This window comes from Rhinolophus sinicus, chromosome 16 (genome assembly GCF_057876585.1).
Source record: "Rhinolophus sinicus isolate RSI-liver-muscle chromosome 16, RSI-T2T, whole genome shotgun sequence".
Taxonomy (NCBI): domain Eukaryota; kingdom Metazoa; phylum Chordata; class Mammalia; order Chiroptera; family Rhinolophidae; genus Rhinolophus; species Rhinolophus sinicus.
Genome location: NC_142516.1, coordinates 101,100,041 through 101,123,421, shown reverse-complemented (window position 1 = coordinate 101,123,421; position 23,381 = coordinate 101,100,041). Strand labels below are relative to the sequence as shown.

Genomic DNA, 23,381 nt, shown 5'->3' with positions numbered 1-23,381 from the left:
TATATTCTGGTAATCCAGATAAGATTTCATATATGTTTTTCGTATTGCCTCAATTAAATTAAAAATACACAAGTATTTACTTTTTCTGATGATTAAAGTAGTTAAGTGTTTATTATAAAAATATTAAAAGGGCAACCAACTATAAAAATGAAAAGCAAGTATATGAAATAACCACTAAATCAAGAAATAACCATCATTAACATTTTTTTTATTTTATGCTATATATATTATAGTTCTTGCATATGTACATAAATGTGTGGATCTTTGCACACAGTTTGGTTCACTTATCAATATATCCCATAAATATTCTTCTTTTCCTGCTCTATTTTTACTTTCTCAAATGAATCGTAGTATTTTGATTTCTGTTGCATCTGGCTAAACACATTAGCACTATGCCTTGGGTGTAAAATGTTCAACAAATAGGCTTTTCTCTAGCTAAAGCACTTTATGATTGTTAAAATATAAAATTATTTAAAGCAGAATTTCTGACTTTAAAGATAACTCAGTGTTCTTATTGATGGACTGAATCATTACATGTAACCCTGACTTCCTTTTCCTTTTCCTTTCCATTTAGTTTGTTGCCCAACCTAATTGTCAACAACTGCTTGCCTCTCGCTGGTACGATGAGTTCCCAGGCTGGAGGAGAAGACACTGGGCAGTGAAGATGGTGACATGCTTCATAATAGGACTTCTTTTCCCCGTCTTCTCTGTGTGCTACCTGATAGCTCCTAAGAGCCCACTTGGACTCTTCATCAGAAAGCCATTTATCAAGTTCATCTGCCATACAGCATCCTATTTGACTTTTTTGTTCCTGCTGTTGCTTGCCTCTCAGCACATCGACAGGTCAGACTTGAACAGGCAAGGTCCACCACCAACCATCGTCGAGTGGATGATATTACCATGGGTCCTGGGTAAATGTGTTACTATAGAAAATATAATCAAAACGTAATACTGCCATGGAATTTTGTTGCTCAGAAAAGAATATTCATTAAAGTTTAGGCATAGGAATGTTTAAAATAGGTCCTGACCATTGTTAGCTCCAAGGCCTAATCCCCAGAGCTAAGTAATTATTTTACAGCGGTGGTGGACCTACTCTTAAATGCAGCCTATGAAATGTAACCTTAGGTTTTAGAATTCCAGATTTTAATGATTTCGTATCCTATGAATGATTCTCTGGGCTGTTGTTTCTATGTTTGTCGTTTAAAGCTTTTCAACATGTGTCATCGGACATATGTAAATAATTATTCTAATTTTCTTGATATGCCTTCTAAAAGATAAGTACAAATTACTCCGCAGAATTCATGATTCTATACATAAAGTAACTGTAAACATTCTTTAAAATTAATCCATTTAAGTTTATCTTTGACATTTTATAGTAAAATTAAAAATAGGAAATTTAATAATAGGACATCCTTCAATCTCTGTTCTTTTCAAAGAAATAAAAATGTTTTGGATCTGCAGCAAATCATGGTAAGGTAGAAAACCTTAACGTAGCTGGTGAAAACCCTGTTTTCCTTTCCTGTTGTTATTATAGCCATAATTAAAATTTACATTTTAATTATTCTTTTCTCTAGCCTGCTGTGGTTTGCACAGAAATCACTTTTTTTTTAAATTTAGCTCATCATGTTAAACCTCTCTAGTATGATATCCATCTAATTATTTAGTAATTAGAAAATGTGTGACAAATTTCATGATTCACAGTCTCAGAACAGTTTGGATTAACTCTCTAAACTACTGCACAGACTGTATAATAAGGAAAAGGCAGAAAAAACGGACTATGTCTGAATATGAGACAGATACATTTTTCACTTTTAAAGATTATAAATATTCTACCAACCATAAGAAAAGTTCATAGGAACAAGATTTGATATGTTTTACATATCTTACTGGAAAGAAAAACACCTTCTTACGTGAACTTTAAAATAGAGTACATTCTCATTAACCTGAAATGCATAAAGTGTGACCACAAGATCCTTCTGCTTAAGTTAGGAAGAAAGTTTAGATGATCTGTAAGTGTCTTTTTGAATAAAGTAAGTATGACATTTCAGTTCAATTATATTCAATATAAAATTACCCTGTTTTCATTTAAAATCAATATCTCACATTAGGAATATGTCCTGTATGGAATTTTCTTCATAGAAAATTTTTGAGGAATAATTGTTAAAGAAGTGTTAGAAAATTAAATTTCCCATTGTTGGTAAGTTATACTGAATGTCTAAAAATCCTGATATCTAAAAAGAAATACAGAATATTTCATTTTGAAAAATGTTGTAGATAAATGCTGTGTAAGCACATATACTGTGTTTCCCCGAAAATAAGACCTAGCTGGACAATCAGCGCTAATGCATCGTTTGGAGCAAAAAATTAATATAAGACCTGGTCTTATTTAAATATAATATAATATAATATAATATAATATAATATAATATAATATAATATAATATAATATAATACTGGGTCTTATATTAATTTTTGCTCCAAAAGACACATTAGAGCTGATTGTCCAGCTAGGTCTTATTTTTGGGGAAACAGAGTAGTATTTCTAGTCTTTATGCAATCAATGAAAATATGTGGAGTACTTTCTATGTACTAAGTAAGCATAGTGCAGGGCAATAGTGATATAAAAGTAAAAGAGAGAGAGAGAGATAGGTAAAGAAAAATATCCCTTGCCCTTATGAAGATTAAATTTTACTGGAGGAAATGGATAATAACCAATGAGATACGTTATATAATGTCAGAAAATGGTAATTAATATTGCAAAATAGAAGCTCCAAACTTTTCATAACTTGTACAATTAAAAGAGTCATTGACTACCTTTTAGGTGCAAAAGTTGTAACAAAAGTTTCCATGAAAACTGGCTAGAAAAAATCATATCCAAACCATAGCTGAATGGTTAAATATAGTATAAATTTAATTGTGAGAATTATAATTCCAGCCAAAAGAAATAGCAGCTAAAGGCAACCTTTTCTTTAGGTATTCTGACCTTGGGGAATTAATCTATTTGGAGATTTTTTAGGATGAAAACAGATTTTCTAGAATAAAAAAAATTATGAATGATCATCTTGCTTAAATAACAGGGCATAAAAAGAAAGCTTAAATACCAAATACATTTATCAAAACATCGTATTATACATCAAGCTTGGTGAATTCTGAGTGCCTCATATCTAAGACTGAGTTCTAACTGCTTTGCTAGACCCATGATTATAAATGTTATTCTCTATATTATTGGGTTTGTGTGGAAAAAACACTGGATTTGAATACCCAGGTCCTGACACTAAGAGACTATTAAATTATGGGTGATCGCAACCTCTCAGGATTTTCAATGCCTTCATTAATAAAATGAACAATTTAGAGTGATGACTTCTTAAGTCCCATTGAGTCCTATTACTGCTGGGGAGCTAGCATGATCCCCCCCCCCTTTTTTTTAAATCATTATCAGAGCAGATAAAATTGGTCTTTTTTTATGGGGGAGGGGGAAGAGGGAAAGACAGCATGGTAGGAAGGCTTTAACCTTTTACAAAAAGTGTAGTAGGGACAAAAAGGCATGGTCTGATTTGATTACTATGTTAACGAGCCTTCCATGTTATCTTACTCATTCCTCCTGGCTGGTAAAGGAAGTGTTCCCTCAGTTAAGGATCTAGATTTATAAGAACAAGACTGAACAAGGTATGGAGAAGAGTGTGGCTTATAAATGGGTCCCTCATCATGTTAATTTTATTGATGATAAATTGAAGCTCTGAGCAGGGGTTTCTCTCAAGGCTTCTTTTTTTTAATTAGCTTCAGGTGTACAAAGCAACATAATAGTTAGACATTTACACCTCTCACAAAGTGATTACCCCCCACCCCCCGATCTACTACCCCTCTGACATTGTTTATAGCTGTTACAATACCATTGACTATATTCCCTATGCTGTACTTTACATCCTGTGAATATATATATATATATATATATATATATATATATATATATATATATATATGTATATATAGATATATATATAGATATATATATATATACATCTATCTATCTATCTATCTGTCTATCTGTCTATCTGTCTATCTGTCTATCTATCTATCTATATATATATATATCTGGGGTATCAAAAAAAGGTATACACATTTTAAGAGATGTTATCTATGCTCAAGCAGTAGTTCGCCATAATCAGAAGTGTCTGGATACTGATGGTAACCACTTTGAACAGCTCTTATAATAGCAGAAGTCAAACGTGACTTGTATTCATCTTTTGTTTTCGGTATATATTGAGTATTACAATTTTAATACTGTTTTCCTTTCTTAAAATGTGTATACACTTTTCTGGCATCCTGTATGTGTGTATATACATACACACACACACACACACACACACACATATATATACTTAATTTATATATACATTTAATATATATACATTTATATATACTATACATATATACATATATATGTAAATATATATACACACATATATATATATATATATATATATATATATATATATATATATATTTGACATTTCTCAAGTCTTCTTGAACCAACTTAGATCTTCAACCCACTTCACCCTCATTCTTACTAAATTTACTTTCCTTCTATTTTCAGAGGATGTTTCCCAGACCTATGATACCATAACATATGAGAAATGATTACTTTTCCACCTCCCGTTTTGTTTATCCTGACCAAAAGAATTCTGTTTTATATATTTAGATCACAAAGTTTCGCTTTGAGTAGAAAAGTTTTTTCTCATTAGTCATCTCAAATCAATCCTTTTATCACCTTAAGAAGTATGGTTTTGCTTGGGAATTTCTGTTATTTTTATATACTTTTGTGTGTTTCAGCAATAAGAACTTATTCAGCATTACAGATCCAAACTTCTTGTGTTTAGTACAGTGGCAGAATAATGTTTCTGTGTTATTTTCAATATCTTTTCTGTTGAAGTTCAACATCTTTTTGAGTATTGCAACTGAAGTCTATTGAGTTATATATATTTAGAAACTACCTGTAGTGGCTTATATCCTTTATTGCGGTGTCATTGATAAGTTGTAACTCATCTCCTGCAAAACTTTTTGAATTATTTTTCCTTCCAGTTCTCTTGTATTGAAGGTTATTGACCCTTCTTTTCTCCCATCAAACAGCCTCAAGAGATCTTCTTGCTGGTATTTGCTGTCAAGGTGAACTTTAGCATATAAGCAAAAAAACCTAAAAGCCTCATACAGGGATCAAACTTAAGATTTTGGTCACCTTGAGATACAGTTCTAACCAGCAGAAAAACTAATCACAAATAAATCGGTCAGAACCGTCTCATAGATAAGTAGATACTAGACAGATAAACACCAATATACCTCTCAAACTGTCAAATTACCCATTTAGTCTAGAGTACAAAGTAAAACAACAGTTTTATCAAGCATGCATATGGGCCTGATAACAGGGCTATACTTTTTTAAGTTTCTAGAGAAAAAATGTCATTAGAAAGACTGAATGATGGATTAAAAGGAGCCTGGGGCCAGATTAGAGAGCTGGCTACTTCTATGTTCTGCTGGGCCATGACCCTGAGGCTCTTAATTTATTCAGGGTTTGATATTTAACATATAATACTAGGGATACAAAATGAATAGAGTATTCTTATGAGAAATTCCTTTTTACATAAAATTTACATGCAAACTAAATATAACATGTATATCTATAACGTATATTATAAGAATTCATCTAAATTATAGTAGCAATTTCATGTCAAAATTGTTTCTGGAGATAATAGGGAGTAAAATATTATGAAGAAAATCTTTAGGGATGCTAGTTTTTAAGCCCTTCCCCAAAACTAGTTTTTATTTTTCCACAGAATTCATTATAACTCAATTATAATAATCAATTTTGTGTCATAGCTTATTTCCTCACAAAAAAGTGTACATATGTAATGAAATATCCAGATGTAGCCATATGTTATCAGCTTAGCATAAATTATGAAACTGATAGCACTATATAAAAGAAGTAGAATATTAATGAAGCCTATTAATAAAAGAGGAAGTACTTTGCAATGAGAAAAGACAATGGCTGCTGAAGTGACTCGATATTTTTCGTATGCCTAGAATATACCACAATTATTTAGTATATAAATCTATGCACACTGAACATGATGATGAGAAGGGTGAACTGAGGAAAAGATGTATCATAGGAAGACATTTAAGCTCTGTTAAAAATAATCTTCTAATGAATTCCTGGGCATAAACTAAGAATTGCTCATATCCGAATTATACATCTTGCCTATAACTCATACTTATTTAACAATTTTTCACTAACAAAATTTGCCTCTGATTTCCATGCTTTATTTATAGTTTTATCTTTTAAAGAGTTGATATTAACAAATCTGAAATTTTCAACAAAGCCTGCCAAATTGAAAATGTAAAATGAAAAATTGTGATCACATTCTTATCTAGATAAAGCCTCATAGAGAAAAACAATCCTCTATATATTCTCCCTTTTTTGTAACCATTTATTCTTCTTCTATCTAATAGGCATTAAGATCATATGACTTCAGGTACTCACACTTTCAGCCTCACCCCTGAATTACCTGTATTGTCAAATAGCCCCCAAAAGATATTCTTGCAATTATAAGAAACAAGTCTATAGTTTTCCCCCACTCTCATCCTTGGCGAGGTGCTCTAACCACCTCAGCAAACTAGCTGCAAAAAAATATAATACTCAAATATAATTGCAGAACATCCATTTATTAATTTAAAGGGATATTTTAATTTTCAAGAAAAAATCAGGTAACAATTGCAGTATGACATATATACCTCATGCAGTTAGTGTAACTGCAGAGCTAGAACCTTCATCTTCTATAAATACTGCCCCAGAAATGTGAGAAGTAAAATTCAAGGAGGCAAAAACTCAGGAGCCCAGGAACTCAAGTCTCTAACACAAATTTATTTCCTATTTTCTCCACCTCTTTGCCAACTTTAATCTTTACCCAGGTCAAATATGAATGGAGCATGTTAACGATTCATTGAAGATGTAACACTCTTTAAGATGTACACTTGATGTAATTTACTATTGAATATCATGTTTGCTAATATACCAAATTTACCACTACCATCACCATCACATCCCCACTATTTCCATCACCACCTCCACCAACACCCGTCTCCAATCTGAAACACATGTATTATATGTAACTCCCTAATACTGAAAGAAGCAATCTATTCCAAAAAAGAAATAATACAATCCTTTGATATGATCTTTAGATGTTTTTTGGTTTTTTTTTGGCTTCTATGATCACTTACTAAACCTAAAGTTAAATTTCCTTGCTTCCAAGAATATCATTAATTTTTAAAATTTCATTGGTATGTGTATGTATAGAGGCATCTTCAGGAAAATGTAAAGAGATGAATATATTTTCTTGGTACATAATTGATTTTAAAATAGTAGGAGGTTTGCATTAAGTGAAAAATTGGAATTCTCATAGTGCAAACATTAATATTCATTCATTCAAAATATATATATTAAGCAACTACTATCACTCATTGAAAAGATGACTTGAGCAAAGATTTGGAGGAATGTTTATTCGTTGTTCCCCCATCTACATAAGCATTCTATGCCTCAGTTTTCACGGACATTTTTAAAGGGAAATCCTATAAAAAGAATGCTACTGCATTTATAAAAACTTACTTGATTTTTAAATTAATATATTTAGGTCATAAGCTATCAGGTGACCAGAACTGTAAAGTTTTACATTCTACATCTTAATTGAAAGCCAACATGGTAACCTTCCTGGCACACTTTGAAAATACATACTTCCTTTATTGTATATTCTTTTTTTTTTCCTCTAAATTTTAACGTGATGATGACAAAACCATAGTAATTTAGGGTTTTAGATATCTTCAAACTAAACATCTTTATTCACTGTCCCTTAAGTCAGTGTTTCTTGAAGTGTGATCTGCTGAATAAAATCATAATCATTGTGGATTTTCATGGAAAAAAATTAGATTTTGAATTTTCTCCTTGGTTGACTGCTTCCTAAATTCCAGAATCTTTAAACAGTAGATTAAGAGACGATTCTGGGAGCCAAATTTCATATTTATGTAATAGCTTTATTATGGAGTCTCGACATGAAATGGTTTGACTTCCGATCACTTTCCCAACTGCCTGATACCAAATATCATTTCCCTATCTCTTAATGATATGTCTTGTGATATTGATTCCTGAATTTTTGAGTTATTAAAAAGTTGTCCCAGATCAGTTAAAACTTGAATCTTATAATCAGTTTAAAGCTCTCCTCTTTCCCAAAACAGGCCCGAATGATAGCTTGAAGAACTTGGAATGACCCATCTTTCGCTTATCCTTAAACCCAGCACTAGAATGGAAGGAGAGACACAGACTCTTTATGTTTTCCCCATTGCTGGGCTTCTGGGAAGAGGGATGACATGAAATTAAACATCTACATTACTTCCTGGGACCCAGGTCACAGCTCTTTCCTTGTTGGTTGTCTACATCTCTGGCTAATACTAAGTAACCTGTATGATAGGCCTTGACATGCTGACTCTCCTGACGGATGCATGGGTGTTCTTTAGTGGGCCCTGTATGCCTCCGAACTGCACAGTTCTCTGAATCAGAGATTAACCTCTGCCTGACATCTCCAGTCCCTCAACTCTTGTGATCAGCACTTGGCCACTTTTGGGATCCTGTGACTTTAGCCAAAGCAAAAAGGCAAGATGGCTCAAACCCAGCTTCTTCCTGTGATAAACACTCACTCCCCAAGAACATCACAAACCTTGTCACATCACACGGGAGGAGGTTAGGCTGCTCTCAGCTGCCAGCTGCCCTACTGCCAAGCCCCAATGTTTTTCTATTTTCCATTATGAACTACACCCAAGGAGAGGTGAGCAAGACAATTACCTGAGCAAGACAATTAGCCCCAGCAGGTACTGAAATGCCAATTTCTCCTTGTACAAATCTCCAGTTTTTGGGAGGGATTTTCCTGGAGTCTCCCTCACTCAGGGAAGTGTAGTAATCAGCCTCACCTATCCTGCTGGCATTTCCTTTTAGCACAAAAACTACACTTCCCTGACCTCAAGACTCTCTTGTCACCTCTTGTGAGTCTTGCCTCTGTATAAACCATAGGTTTGGAGTGGCAGGTGGTTGGTTATAGATCTGGTCCTGATTCCTCTTAGTAAGCCCTAGAAGAAAGATGTGGCTAAGCTCTCTTCAGAAGTGGATAATGGGGCTCTTATCTCTGTCTTTGTTTGGGTTTTAAGTATCAAACTGAGAAAATAGGAACTGCCCCTTAGCTTAGTACCTCTTCAGGGTCCAGCATTAATGTGAGTTTTTACTGAGATTACATTTAGATTCCTCTTTGGACAGAAGCAGAATTTTAACTAGTTTTTGTTCCCTGATTTTTGGGTGGGGAAAGAAGAAAGAAAGGAAACCTTCAGCAGGGAGGAATTCTTATTGTTCTCTTTATCTTCACTGATTTGGTGCCACAGCATGGAAATCAGTGTTCTATTAAAGAGACTCCCAAGGTCAGCTAGCTTTGGGGCTGCCATAACAGGCCCTTGGAGATGGCTGTCGGTACAAAGGTGACTTGCTCTTTGTTTGGGATTATTTACTCTTTGTGTAAGTGCTGACAGCAAAGAAGGACAAGAGGTCTGTTTGAAGTATTACACATTTCTCATGTGAAACTGGGGCTGTGAAATGTGGCATCTCCCGCCTGCCTATTTCATCTCATCCTCACAGCCAGCTTCACATGATAAGATGTAATGGAACATTCAAATAGCCCTGATGAAAACTGTTATGGGAAAGTTAGAAAAAAAATACAGTAAAAACTTCCAGGCATCCACATATATTTTTAAAAGAAAGTTCTCTGACTCATTTGCACTGTGATCTTCCCTTTGTTGGTCCCCACAGTCTTGACATCAATGCTTGTAATTAGACGACTCTGAGAAATCATATGTCATCCATTTATAAACAGCAGAGAGTAAGTTGAAATGTTCCCATTGTGGGAACAGGACAAACATTTTGTGACAGAAGTTCCCTCAAGCTGTGTTGTCTTCAGACTTTTTAGTTACCATGAATAGCTTACTATCTGGATGCGTTTTTAGTCAGTTAATAGCACCCTCTAGTTTCTCTAAAGGCTTGTTTCTTCAAAAACTTTGGTAAATGTTACCAGAATAAAGAAACTTGGTATTTCGCTAATGTGCTTATAAAAAATAGAAATCAATAGTCCTCAAACACATGTGGTGACTAGAGCAATAAGATAATCGAATCTGGTGCTTTAAAAACAAAAGAGCCCAAGCTCCATTAGCCAATGAGCACTAATTCACAATCTTATTTACAGCTCAAGTTATAAAAAATGATGGTGCAAGTTATCAGTTTGATCAGGATCTCTGTTTTTCACAGAGAAGTGTGCCTTACAGAGGTCAGAGTAAAATTATTCTTTGTGTGGTCAGGAAAGTCAGATTTAAAGTCTCTTTGAACTCCAAAAGAACTAACTGTGCTATGTCTAAATTGTGAACTTTTGTTGTTAACTCATCTCTGGAAACCTTAGAGGTCATCTAGTCCAAACTTCCAACAGACGTGTCATCTCCTTGAACTCAACTAAGAAGAACAGAGTCTGCACAGATATTAAGGAGCTGTAGGCTAAAATGTTGCCTTATAATAAGCTTCCTCCTTGCTTCTTTATAACTCCTTCCCAATGGTGCTCATTTTGGCCTCTGAAGCAATTAGCCCTAATGTCTTTATTCCTCTACATAATCACCCTCAATATATTTGAAGTTACTTATTTTGGTTACTGTTAATAATCACGTTCGGCTTTCTGGTCTGGTAGAAGGAGGAAGAGAGAGAACACAATTTATCTATAAAGGAAAATAAAATATAAACACTCTGGTTGGTTAGTAGGTATTGAAAATATATTTTATTTTATGATACATACAAATTTGAAAACAACACAATCACAAATTCATAGAGTTGGAATAACCTGTAGAGATTAGACAGCCCAGGTTTTCACTTACTCCTAGAATTTCTCTGGAGTATGGACTGATGGAAGACATTCCAGGTTCTGGATTGGAATCCCCACTCCACAGGGCGATCCATTCCAGTTCTGGAAGAGCTCAGATTGCCTTTCTTACATTGGGCAAGAAGTTTCCTTTCTGTGATTTTCATATAAAAAATCCAGCTTCTGCTTTCTGAGGCGGATCAAAGTACATCTGTGTCCTCAAGTACAGGGTAGTTTTTCATTTTTCATGGCAGCTATTATGACTGATTTTAGTAAAATTTTGATAATACAAACAGGAAGAAGCAATGTCTGGCTATTTATACCATTGGAGTAGAATGATAGTTCCTGTATGATACTATACATAGAATTTTGTGTGTAGTTCAACCTCTCTTTCTTTGAAGTAAGATAACTGAAATTGAGAAAGTTGAGACTACTGGCTAAAATTACAAAGCTGATGACGAGCTGAACTAAGGCTGGCATCTCATTCACCTGACATTGTCCAATTCCTATCACTGTGCCTTCAGATGAAAGTTATTTTGAAATGCAGGCAATCAAAGATTGCATGAGCAAGTCTTCTAATCTCTGGGAATTGGCAAAGTTTCAAGCAAAACAACACAAATAAGCTACATTGTGAAATCTCAAGAATAAGAAAATGCTGTTTAAGAGCGCTGCTTTAAGGAGATTGAGATCCGGTCCTGGTTTCTCCATTACCTTGTAGCATAATATTGGTCACACTGCTTCTTTGGGCTTTAAATTTTGTTGTTGTTGTTGCTGTAGTTTTTGTGTTTTATGTACATTGTGGTTGCATGCTGGACTCTAAGGCTATACCCAGGCTCAGTAGGTAAAAGTACCACAGAAATGAAAGAGGGGAGTGTTTCTATCTGTACTGAGCATTTGTCCTCATTGGATAAAACAAATTCTAGATTTTCCACAAGCTCTAAAATCCTTTGCATCTATCATATTTTATTCAGTTCTGATATAGTCCTATCTTCAAAATACAGGAAGAAATATATGCCCCAATTATGTCGCAATCTTATCCAAGCTCTCAAGGGAGATTTATTTATGAAAGAAACCTCAAAAGGGAAGCTAGGATGTAAACACCAAATCTAGAATAAAGCAGTGGTCTACAGCAGCCTTCAAAATGCACACTATAATTGATTCAACTGAAATCCGTTTTAATTTGCATTATTAAATTAAATGTAACTTAAAATTAAAGATAAAACTTTATTTAGAACATTAAATAGTCATTGCTAGTTTTCACTAATTAATGAGAGGTCATCATGTCTAAAACATTTTTCCAAAGTTTGATTGTGAAAATTTTCAAAACTACAGAAAATGTGAAAGAAATGTATAGCAATGCATATATTACCTGTCACCAGTATTTTCTTTATTTTTAATCTATCCCTATTTCCATTTATCCATCAACATCAATCTCTCGTAATTTTTTTGCTGTCTTCAAATTAAGCTGTAGCACTACTTTATTTTATAGTAGTTTTAGAATATAGAGATCTAAAATGTTGGTAAACAGAGTCACGCATGTATCTCCACAATCAAGATACAGTACAGGGGAGGCCAAATCTGTCCCTTTCACAGTTTTTCTAAATAAATTCATTGTAACACACCACACCCAATAATTAATTGCAAACCCTAAATTATTTATTCCCTGACCCTTTGCAGAATATGTATGATGGTAGTTGTAAGTCTTTATAGATCTTTATGAAATCAAGACATGTCCCTTCTATTCATGTTTTGCTGAAAATTTTTAATATGAATGCAAATTAAATTTTGTTAAATGCATTTACTGAATCTATTGAGAAGATCTTTTTTCAATGATCTGCTGATGATATAAATTATATTGATTGATTCTTAAATGTTAAAACAATCTTTCATTCCTGGGAAAACCAGCATTTGGACATGGTTTTATCCTCAATTTTATATATTACTGTATTTAATTTACTAATATTTGTTGAGAATTTTTAGTGAATGTTCATAAGGGTTATGAGTGTGTACTGCAGTTTTCTTTGTGCTATTTTTGTCTGAAGTTTGTCAGAATAATACTTGCCTCTTAAATGTTTCTTCCTCTTGAATATTTGTGTTTGATTCACACTGGCATTACTTCTTCCTTAAATGTATGGTAGAATTCATCATGAAACAACTGAACCTGAAATTGTCTTTGTAAGAAGATTTTTAACTACGAATTAACTTTCTTTAGCACAGGGCATTTCAGATTATTCTGGGTCCTCTGGAGTCAGTTTAGAAGTTTGTATCTTTCAGGAAAAATGTCCAATTCATTCAAGATGTGAAATTTATGGGTACCAAGTTGCTCTTTTTATTCACTTGTTATCTTTATAATATCTGTAGGATCTGTATTGATGGCCCTTCTTTCATTTTTTTTTTTTATATTGATCATACATATCTTCTCAATTTTCTCTTGACCATCATTCTGGCTAGAGTTGTATCTATTTTGACTATTTCAAACTTCTAGATTCTGTTTTCATTGATTTTTCCCCTCAAGTTTTATGTGTTAAAGTTCACTGATTTCTGCTTTTATCTTTTTTATTTTCTTTTTTCTGCTGGTTTTGGGTTCAATTTGCTCTTCTTTCCATAGTGTCATGTTTGAAGCTGAGATCTCTGATTTGTGATCTTTATTCTTTTCTATCTAGTAAAGCACTTAGGCCTATAAAGTCCATTCTTAGCTGCAGCACAGATTTATACCTATAAAGTCCACTCGTAGTTGCATCGCAGATTTATTTATTTTTTGGTTGTACTTTCAATCAATTCAAAATATTTCCTAATTATTCTGTAAATTGCCCTTCGACCAAGAGCTGTTAGAAGTGTATTGTTTAATTGAAAAATATGTAGGGATTTTCTAGATACATTTCATTATTGTTTTGCTGTTTATGTGATCGTATAGCACACTTTGTATGATTTCAACTGGTATAAGTATTCAAAGTTTGTTTTACAGCCCATAACATGGTCTATCTCGGTAAATGTTCCACATGCACTCGAAAAAGAAAATGTTGTCAGGTTGTTGATAGTGTTATTCAGGACTTCTCTATCATTACTAAGTTTTGGCCTCCTGGTTCTGTTGGTTACAGAGAGGAATGCTAAATTTAGTCTCTCACTGTAATTGTACCTTTATTTTTTATTTTAGTTCTAATAATTATGGCATCTTGCATTATATGGTTATTTTGTTAGTTGTATCCATATTTAGGATTGTTCTGTCATCTCTCTGGATTGACCTTTTTATCCTCATGTTATATCTCTTTACATACCTAATAACATTTCTTCTTCTGAAATATATCTACTCTTATATTAATGTGGCCATTTGAGCTTTCTTTTCATTGGTATTTCATGGTGTCTTTATTATTCCTTTATTTTTAACCTCTTGATGAACTATGATATGGGGGGGGGGTTTGTATTTTTGTCTTATATAGCCATCTGCCTTATAATTATTATGTTTAGACAATACATTTCATTCAATACAATTATAGATGAGGGTGGATTTAAAAATCCACGCCATTACTATTGTTTATCCTATTTGCTCCATCTGTTCTTTGTTGCATTTTTCCATTTTATTTTCTGCCTGTTCATGGATTGAGTATTTTTTTTGTAACTCCATGTTTATTTAAATTTCTGGTTCTTTATTTAAACATTTGAAAATATTTTAAGGGAATTCCCTTAAAATATTTTCAAATGTTTAAATATGGAATTTTAATTTGTCACAGTCTAACCTCTAATAATATTTTGTCTTACATGTAGTATAAGAACCTCATGATAGTATGTTTCAAATTCCTCTCTCTCATTTTCTGTGCTAATGTCATATGTTTTACTTTTACATATGTCACATGTTATAAACTACAGTAAATTGCTATGATTTTTGCATTAGGCTCTCAATGGTATGTTAGAGCAATTCAAAAAATTTTAAATATATATTTTACATTTATTTTTATTTTAGCCATTTTAGATATAGATTTTCATTTCTTTTTATTAACCTAAGTTTGTATTTAGTATCATATACCTTTTGCTTAAAGAAATATCCCTTTAGCATTTCTTGTAGCATGGGTCTTAGGACAATAAATTTTCTGGGTTTTTGGTTGTCTAAAAACTGTCTTTTGTTCACGTTCATTTATTTGAACTATTTGTTCTATGTGTAGAATTCTGGAATGACTTTTTTTCCCTTTTAACACTTTAATGATGTCACTCTGTCTTGCATAATTTCAGATAAGTTTGGTATCAGTCTCATATTAGTCCTTTATGTGCAATGTATCTTTTATTTTCATGCCACCCCCAACTCAATGCTTTCATGCTTTATCTTTGTAAAAACAGTGTGAACGAGAAGTATCGTGTGAGTGAGTGTGTGTGTGTGTGTGTGTGTGTGTGTGTGTGTGTGTGTTGTAAGGGTATTGATTCCGCCTGTGCAGCAGACTAGACAGAAGTACATAGCATTTATGTGTGAAAATAGACATTCCTCTTCTGCTAGAACATTAGTGGAGGAATTTGAGGCAATATTATCAGGAGCTGAGCTGGGTTTGGGTTTCGTTGTTGTTACAGTCGGTTTCAGTACACCATATACTACTCCTTAGGGTGATATTATGGATTGCATGTCTCTGTCCCTGCCATATTCATGTGTTGAAATCCTAACCCCCAATGTGATGGTACTTGGAGGTGGGCCTTTGGGAGACAGTTAGGTCATGAGAGTGGATCCTTCATGAATAAGATTAGTGCCCTTATAAAAAGAGGTCAGAGAGCTAGCTTACTGTCTTTCTGCTCTGTGAAGAAACAAAGAGAAGTCAGCAGTGTGCAACTTGGAAGAGGACTCTCACCAAAACCTGACCATGCTGATAGCCTGATCTTAGATTTGCAGACTCCAGAACTATGAGAAATATATTTCTGCTTTTTACAAGACACCTAGTCTGTGATGCTTTGGTATGGCAACCTAAAATGACTAAGACAGGTGGGGAAAAGGGTTCCATAGCTTTTGCCTTCTCTGTGCACCTGTGCCTCAGAGGGTGTTCTCTATTTATGCTCTTGCCACTCCTCTAGTAATTATCAGCTTCAGCTTGTCACCTGTTGTCTGTCAGCCTGGTGATGAGGAGCAGAAGAGTCTCTGTTGTCCTAGTTAAGGGTCAGATTTATCAGCTCCTGTCTAGGCATGGGGATGGAGTTCTCAGTGATCCATGCCTGCCTTCTCGTGGCAGTGAAACTTTTCAGGTCATGTGCAAAAGAGAGTTTCCTAACCTTCCCCCAATGGAGGAAATCTCTAACGCTTTTGGTATAAATCCTAGGCTCAGGACTGTTTCTTGCTTTTCCCATAGAGCTAAAGTGTTTTACTCCTTAGGGGACAGGAACCTGGGTAGAGCTTTGTGCTTTTCCCCCAGAATCAGTAGGGTCTGTGGGAAAGAGCATGCACGTGGGTGCAAACTCTCCTTGTGTCTGTGTCCCAGGGGTTCTATTCTCTCCTGCTAGCTCACACTCAGTGTGTTTAAAAAGTTTGTCTGAAATCTTACTCCCTTGTATGATGCCAGCGACCTGTCACAGGTGACCCAATACTCAGATCGTGGCTCGTACTGGAGAAACCAGCGTTTCTTTCAAGTATAGGCTCCTTGGTTTTTCATCTCTGATGGGTTTGTGAAAAGTTATGATTTCATAGTTAATCTGACTTTTTCTTGCTTTTTGTGTCAGAAGGATGTGAAACTCTCTGCTACACATTGACTTTCCAGGCTATCATTTTCTTAAAAGAGTCTTATTTTTAGCTTGTATTAATGTAGCTGTTAAATCATATTTATCCTCTCAATATTTCCTGATTCTGGATACTTTGATATCTTTGTCTCATCATTAGGCTCTGAAACAGGTTTATAGCATTTTAATAAGAATATGGAAATAGAATAATGATATACAATGATATTTTATAAGTACTTTCTAGAATTTGAATATAAAACATTTCCTATTAAATTATGACCATAATAAAGTAAAGGGATATTTATTTTCTCTGGATGTAGCTTTAAAGCTATTGCTAGACAAAAGGTCTTTTGATGAAGTACCATGAATGTTATATTTCGTTTTGTCCAGGCCTGAAATCATATTTCTGAAGGTGTTAATTGCTTCCAAATACACAACAAAATACCCTGTTTAATGGTATTAATCTAGTTACATTCACTAGATACATTGTTTTTGACTTGGGATGAAAAATATCTTAAAGTATTTGTTTACAAGTATATGTTATGATATTTTCCATGAGAAAAATATAGCGGAATTACTGTTTTTGACTCCAAAATCACACATTCTTATGAATTTTCAAATACTATGTAAAAGAAAGTGAAGCTGCTCTAACAACATTCTCTACAATTAGCTGAGTGTCCTGAAATTCTAAAATCTGGCTGGGACTCAATATTATTACCTATAAAAATAAATGTTGCATCTAGTATAACTATATGGTCTCTTGCAGCTCCAAGATTCTATAATTCTTAAACTGTAAATATGTTTTTAGTAATGTGATTGAAAATTAAACTTACAATAAATCTTTCTATAATTGCAGGTTTTATATGGGGAGAAATAAAACAAATGTGGGATGGTGGACTTCAAGATTACATCCATGATTGGTGGAATCTAATGGATTTTGTGATGAATTCCTTATATTTGGCAACAATCTCCTTGAAAATTGTGGCATTTGTAAAGGTAACTATTGTTTATGTTATTGGTAAGGCACAAATTCTGATAAATATTGATGTACTTTCAATTGCTATCAATTTTATTAATATTGTTACTTAGTGTTATTTATCTATATGTGATATTCATCAGTTCATGACCTTGTTGATAGATAGATATAAAATACGTAGATAATACACAATTTATAGTCATAATACAAATTTAATAAACAATTAAAAGTTACCACTCAATTTTCTTGCATCTAAATTGAACGATGCCTCAAAATTATTCATAATAGCTGCTCTTGTTTCTATTCCTTTCAATTTCTAATGAAATTCTACCTCGAACACTGTTTAAATTTTGGCAACCAAATCTATTTTTATCAGTCATAACTAAATGATAAAATTACATAGCCAGATCAAAATATTACTCTTCAAAGTACTGAAATTATTACTGCAGTTTATACTAACATAGTTTGATATTATTAGAGCAGAATATAATTTCTTTCTCCTCATCCATTTCAACGTGATGGTGCCTGAAATCTTACACACCCATTACTCCCCCAGATTTTGCACATCAATCTTATGCCAAACCACATAATTTACATAATACAGTTTTGTTCTGCAATGACAATTGGGATTATTTTGTACTTTGGGGGATGTTTTTCAAACCAAAGTATTATCGTCTCTTCCTTCCTGCATTTCTTTTTCCGTCTTTTTTTTTTTTTTTTGTCTCTTTTTAAAAATTTTGTTTCAAAAATGATTAGTCAGTTAGTAAAAAATGAAGAGCATCTAATTGTGCTTTGCAGGAATGATTCATGCAACTTAGTGATCTGAACTAGAAAATGCTAACACGTAGGTGAACTCATTCATTTACTCTCATTTTCAAAATAAAGACCTCAGTCTCCTTGTGCAATATTCAGTAATGACAGGGTCAAAATTGCCCAAATTGGAAAGACCATAGTTTCCAGAATTTGTTCAATTCAAATGTCTTCAGCACTCGTCAAAACATTAGGGAAAAGCATTTTTTCTACCTATTTCATGGAAAGCAAGCTATGTTTTAATAATGGAAACATAATTAGTAATTGTTCCTGTTAGTATTGAAGTTAATGCCCTTGAAGACCTTGAGATAGTAGAAGGTACTGTCTTAACCGAGTAGGTTATGGATCTATGTAGAAGATGGACAGTCTGTTTTTAAGTGCAATTCCTCTTTCCTTTGTAATGATCCTTAAGTAAGTTTATCTATAAAATTCTTGACGTCTCTCTACTAAAAAGCAGTGTATTTTTGTGTGTGTGTGGCCCCATGCAGTTATAAAATTCTGGTTTTCTACGACTATAGCAGTTTTTCTCAAGCTTTCTGGTGCTTAAGAATCACCTGGAGAGCTTGCTAAAACACAGATTATTTTCCTCCCTCCGCAGAAATTCTAAATTGGGAGTATTAGGCAGGGACCTAAATTTGCATTTCTAGCAAACTCATTAGGTTATGCTGATGTAGCTAGTCTAAGGAAAAACTTAGAATAGCACTGGGCTGTATAAGTCTATTCAACAGCACAGAGAACTATAAGATTGATTCCAAAAGGGATCTCTCTCATAAGAGGTCAGACAATTAAGTTCGCAAACTTATCCTAGAAAAAGTGCTACATACCTCATTGCTGAATATCACTATGGTCACCTTCGAAGTACTCCCCTTGAGAAGCTATGCACCGATGCCAGTTACTAGTCCCTACTTCAAAGTAATTTTGGAACCCTTTTTCTGGAATGGCCATTAGAGATTTCATCATATGACCCTTGATGTCCTGAATGTCATCAAAATGTCTCTCTTTCAATATTTCATTTATCTTTGGGTAAAGAAAGAAGTCATTGGGGGCCAGATCAGGTGAGTAGGGAAGGTGTTCCAATACAGTTGTTTGTTTACTGGCTCAAAACTCTCTCACAAACAGTGCTGTGTGAGCTGGTGCATTGTTGTGATGTAAGAGCCATGAATTGTTGGTGAAAGGTTCAAGTCATCTAACTTTTTCATGCAGCATTTTCAGCACTTTCAAATAGTAAACTTGGTTAACTGCTTGTCCAGTTGGTACAAATTCATAATGAATAATCCCTCTGATATAAAAATAAAAGGTTAGTAATATCATTGCAACAAGTTCACAAGTCAGACCTCATATTTTTCTTATACATAATATTTATACTAAGATACATAATATTTTATATATTACTATGGTGTTTACATGTAGTCAATATATATTTTCACATATAAGATTCTTGTATACAGAAGACACAAATACATAAATTAATGGATACTGTGGGTTTTTTGCTTTCATGCTGTTAGACATGGGATTTTAATTTTCTTAAAAAGTTGTCAATTCTTCATATGCAATGTCTATTTTAATATTAAAATATAAACATCATTCTATAGTCTACATCAAGGGAATATTTATGCCTAACATTCAACTCATCCACCCCAATTGATGAAGAAGGGGAAGGGGCGTGGGAAAAGGGAGGTAGAAAAGTTGTCACTTTACCTCAAGTGATAATGAGGTAAATGACATGAAATCTTCTGAAGATATAGTTTATTTATGCACTTGAGTGATAGGAGTTATACATATATGATTACACATATAAATTCTGAAATGTTCTCCCCGAATGATTAGTTTGTGTGACTATAACTTGAGTTGCAGAATAATGGGTAATTGGGTAATTGCTTGCACTTTAGAGTCAGGCTTCCTGAGCTCAGTTCCTTCCTCCATCACTTACTAGTTGTGTGAACTTGAACCTGTTGTTTCACTTCTCTGTGCTTCATCTATAAAATTACAAAAATAACAATTTCTACCTTATTGTGTTGGTATAAGATGTAAAAGGGTTGATATATTTAAAGTGCCTGTTGCAGAATAAATGCTCATGTTAGTTTTTCTTTTCTCATTTACTCCTTTCTTTCTCCTTCAAGTACTCATCCCACTGGACTTGCTTTTTGTAATGTCTTTGTAATTACACCTCTCATTTGTTTTATTTTAGTTGAAAAAGAGTTTGAGCTCTTGATTCATACCTGTGTTTTTTATAGCTAACATACAATATTATATTAGTTTCAGGGGTACACAATAATTATTTAACTAGGTATTTATATACCTAATGGAGTGATCACCATGATAAGTCCAGCAACCATCTGACACCTTACTATGCTATCATAATATTATTGAATATATTTCCTATGCTGTATATTATATCACCATGACTTATTTGTTTTATACCTGGAAATTTGGATGTCTTATTCCCGTTCACCTTCCTTTAATTTCCTCAACTATGGTTGACATTCAGTATTATTTTATATTAATTTCAGGTGTATAGCACAATGGTTAGATATTTGTATAATTTAAGAATTGATCCCCCTGACTAGTCTAGTACCCACCTAGCACTATACATAGTTATTGCAGTATAACTTACTATATTCCCTGTGCTTTACATTACATCTCCATGACTATTTTGTAACTACCAATTTGTACTTACAAACCCATCACACTTTTACCCTGCCCTCCGACCCTCTCCCATCTATCACTCCTATAAATCTAACACCCATCTGACACCATACATAGTTATTACAATATTATTGACTATATTCCTTATGCTATACCCTACCTCCCCATAACTACTTTGTAACAACTAATTTGTACTTCTTAATCCCTCCCCCCTTTTTCATCCACCCTAACCCCCGTCCCATCTGGCAACCATCAAAATGTTTTCTGTATCTGTGAGTTTGTTTTGGATTCATTTGTCTATTTTCTTCTTTTGATTCCAAATGTAAGTGAAATTACATTGCATCTGTCTTTCTTTGTCTGACTCTCCACTCAGCACAACACTCTCCAGGATCATCCATGCTACCACAGATGGCAAGAACCCTTTCCCTTCCCTGACCAAGCAATATTCCATTGTATATATGCACCACCTCCTCTTTATCCATTCTTCCATTGACAAACACTTAGGCTGCTTCTACATCTTGTCCATTGTAAACGATGCTGCAATGGATGCACACATCCCTTTGAAGTAGTGCTTTGGGTTTCTTCAGATAAATACCCAGAAGTGGGATTACTGGGTCCTCCTCTGTCTATTGTTATAGCCTTTGTTTTAAAGTCTATTTTGTCTGATATAAGTATTGCTACTGCAGAATTTTTTGTATGGTTCTCATTTCTATTTTCATGAAATATCTTTTTCTATCCCTTTACTTTCTGTTTGTGTGTGTCTTTTGATCTGAAGTGAGTCTCTTAAAGGTAGCATATGTAAGGGTTTTGTTTTCTTATCCAAGCAGCCTTCCTATCTTTTTTTATTTGTTTTTAATTGGGGAATATTGGGGAACAGTGTGTTTCTCCAGGGCCTATCAGCTCCAAGTTATTGTCCTGCAATGTACTTGTGGAGGGCACAGCTCAGGTCCAAGTCCGGTTACCATTTTCAATCTTAGTTGCAGGGGGTGCAGCCCACCATCCCATGCGGGAATTGAACCGGCAACCTTGTTATTGAGAGCTCGGGCTCTAACCAACTGAACCATCTGGCTGCCCTTTTTTTTTTTTTATTAGAGCATTTAATCCATTTACATTGAAAGTAATTTTTGATAGATATATAGGTATTGCCATTTTATTATTCATATTTTTATTCCCCCGCCCCACCATCTTAAAGAAATCCCTGTAACATTCCTTGTAATACTATTGGTTCAGTGGCGATGAACTCCTTTAGCTTTTTCTTTACTGTCCTTCGATTCTAAATGATAGTTTTGCTGTGTAGAATACTCTTGGTTGTAGATCATTACTTTTCATCACATTGAATATTTCATGGCAGTCCCTTCTGGCCTGCAAAGTTTCTGTTGAGAAATCAGCTGACTGCTGAGGACTACCTAGTAGGAGCTACAAAGTAATCTTCATTTGTTTGCTCCCTGTGCTAAACCTGGTGGCATGTGGGAGAGGTCACACTGCAAACCAAAGATGTCTGCCACCAGTACCAGGCCTGGGGTTGTTCTGCAAAATGCCAGGGGCCTGTTGCCACCTGCCAGCTCCCTTAAGGTTCAGCTACTGATAAAGCTTCATGTGGTATACAAGTTGGGTGAGGCAAGGTCTCAGGGAGTCACTAGAGTGGGAAGCGTTGTGGTCACCAGATAAATGCAGATTCTGGTTTAGTGCCAGTGCTGAGCCTGGCACTACTCAGCAAAAGTCTCAGAGCACACTGAGGCCAGTCATTGCCCTCTTGGAGCCCACGGACTCATAGTTTTACAAGAAAGAGTTCCCCACCTGGCTGCTCAACCAGAAAGTGCCTCTGGGGGAGTGGGGTGGGGTCCTAGTGAGTCAGCAGGGTGGAGCAGCAGAGCTCACCAGGTCAATGAGATTCAGATTTGGCCATCAGCATTTGGGGAGGGCTTAACACAGGAAAGATGACTGCTGCCTGCTAGCTGCATGGGAGAAGGACCCTACACAGGGAAAATGGTGACTGTCTTCCAGCCCTTTCCTCAAAGCCTTATACCTCAGTCTGCCTCCCCCCATATGCCTCTGATGCTTCCTGAGTCATTATCCCTCTGGAGAGCGCAGGGTGAGTGCATGTGAGTGAGTGGGTCTGTGCACAGTACCCAAAAGTGGATGTCTGAGTTTCCCCTAGCCTTCCTTCCCACCCACATGGTCAGAATTCCCACTGTTTTTCACAGCCAGATGTTGCGGGGGCTCCTCTTCCTGGCACCAGTACTCTGGGCTGGGGAGCCTGATGTGGGGCTGGGGTATCTCTCTCCTCTGGA

General features: G+C 34.7%; 1 protein-coding gene across 5 annotated transcripts in view; it reads left to right on the top strand.

Moving 5' to 3' along the window:
* Positions 1-23,381, top strand: part of TRPC4 (transient receptor potential cation channel subfamily C member 4) — a 212,004-nt gene that overhangs the window by 150,997 nt on the left and 37,626 nt on the right. For all 5 annotated transcript variants that reach the window (XM_019736606.3, XM_074329992.2, XM_074329993.2 and 2 more), the window contains 2 exons: positions 575-911; positions 17,515-17,654. In XM_019736606.3, the coding sequence (XP_019592165.3) occupies positions 575-911; positions 17,515-17,654 (477 nt within the window). The remainder of the gene's footprint in view (positions 1-574; positions 912-17,514; positions 17,655-23,381) is intronic.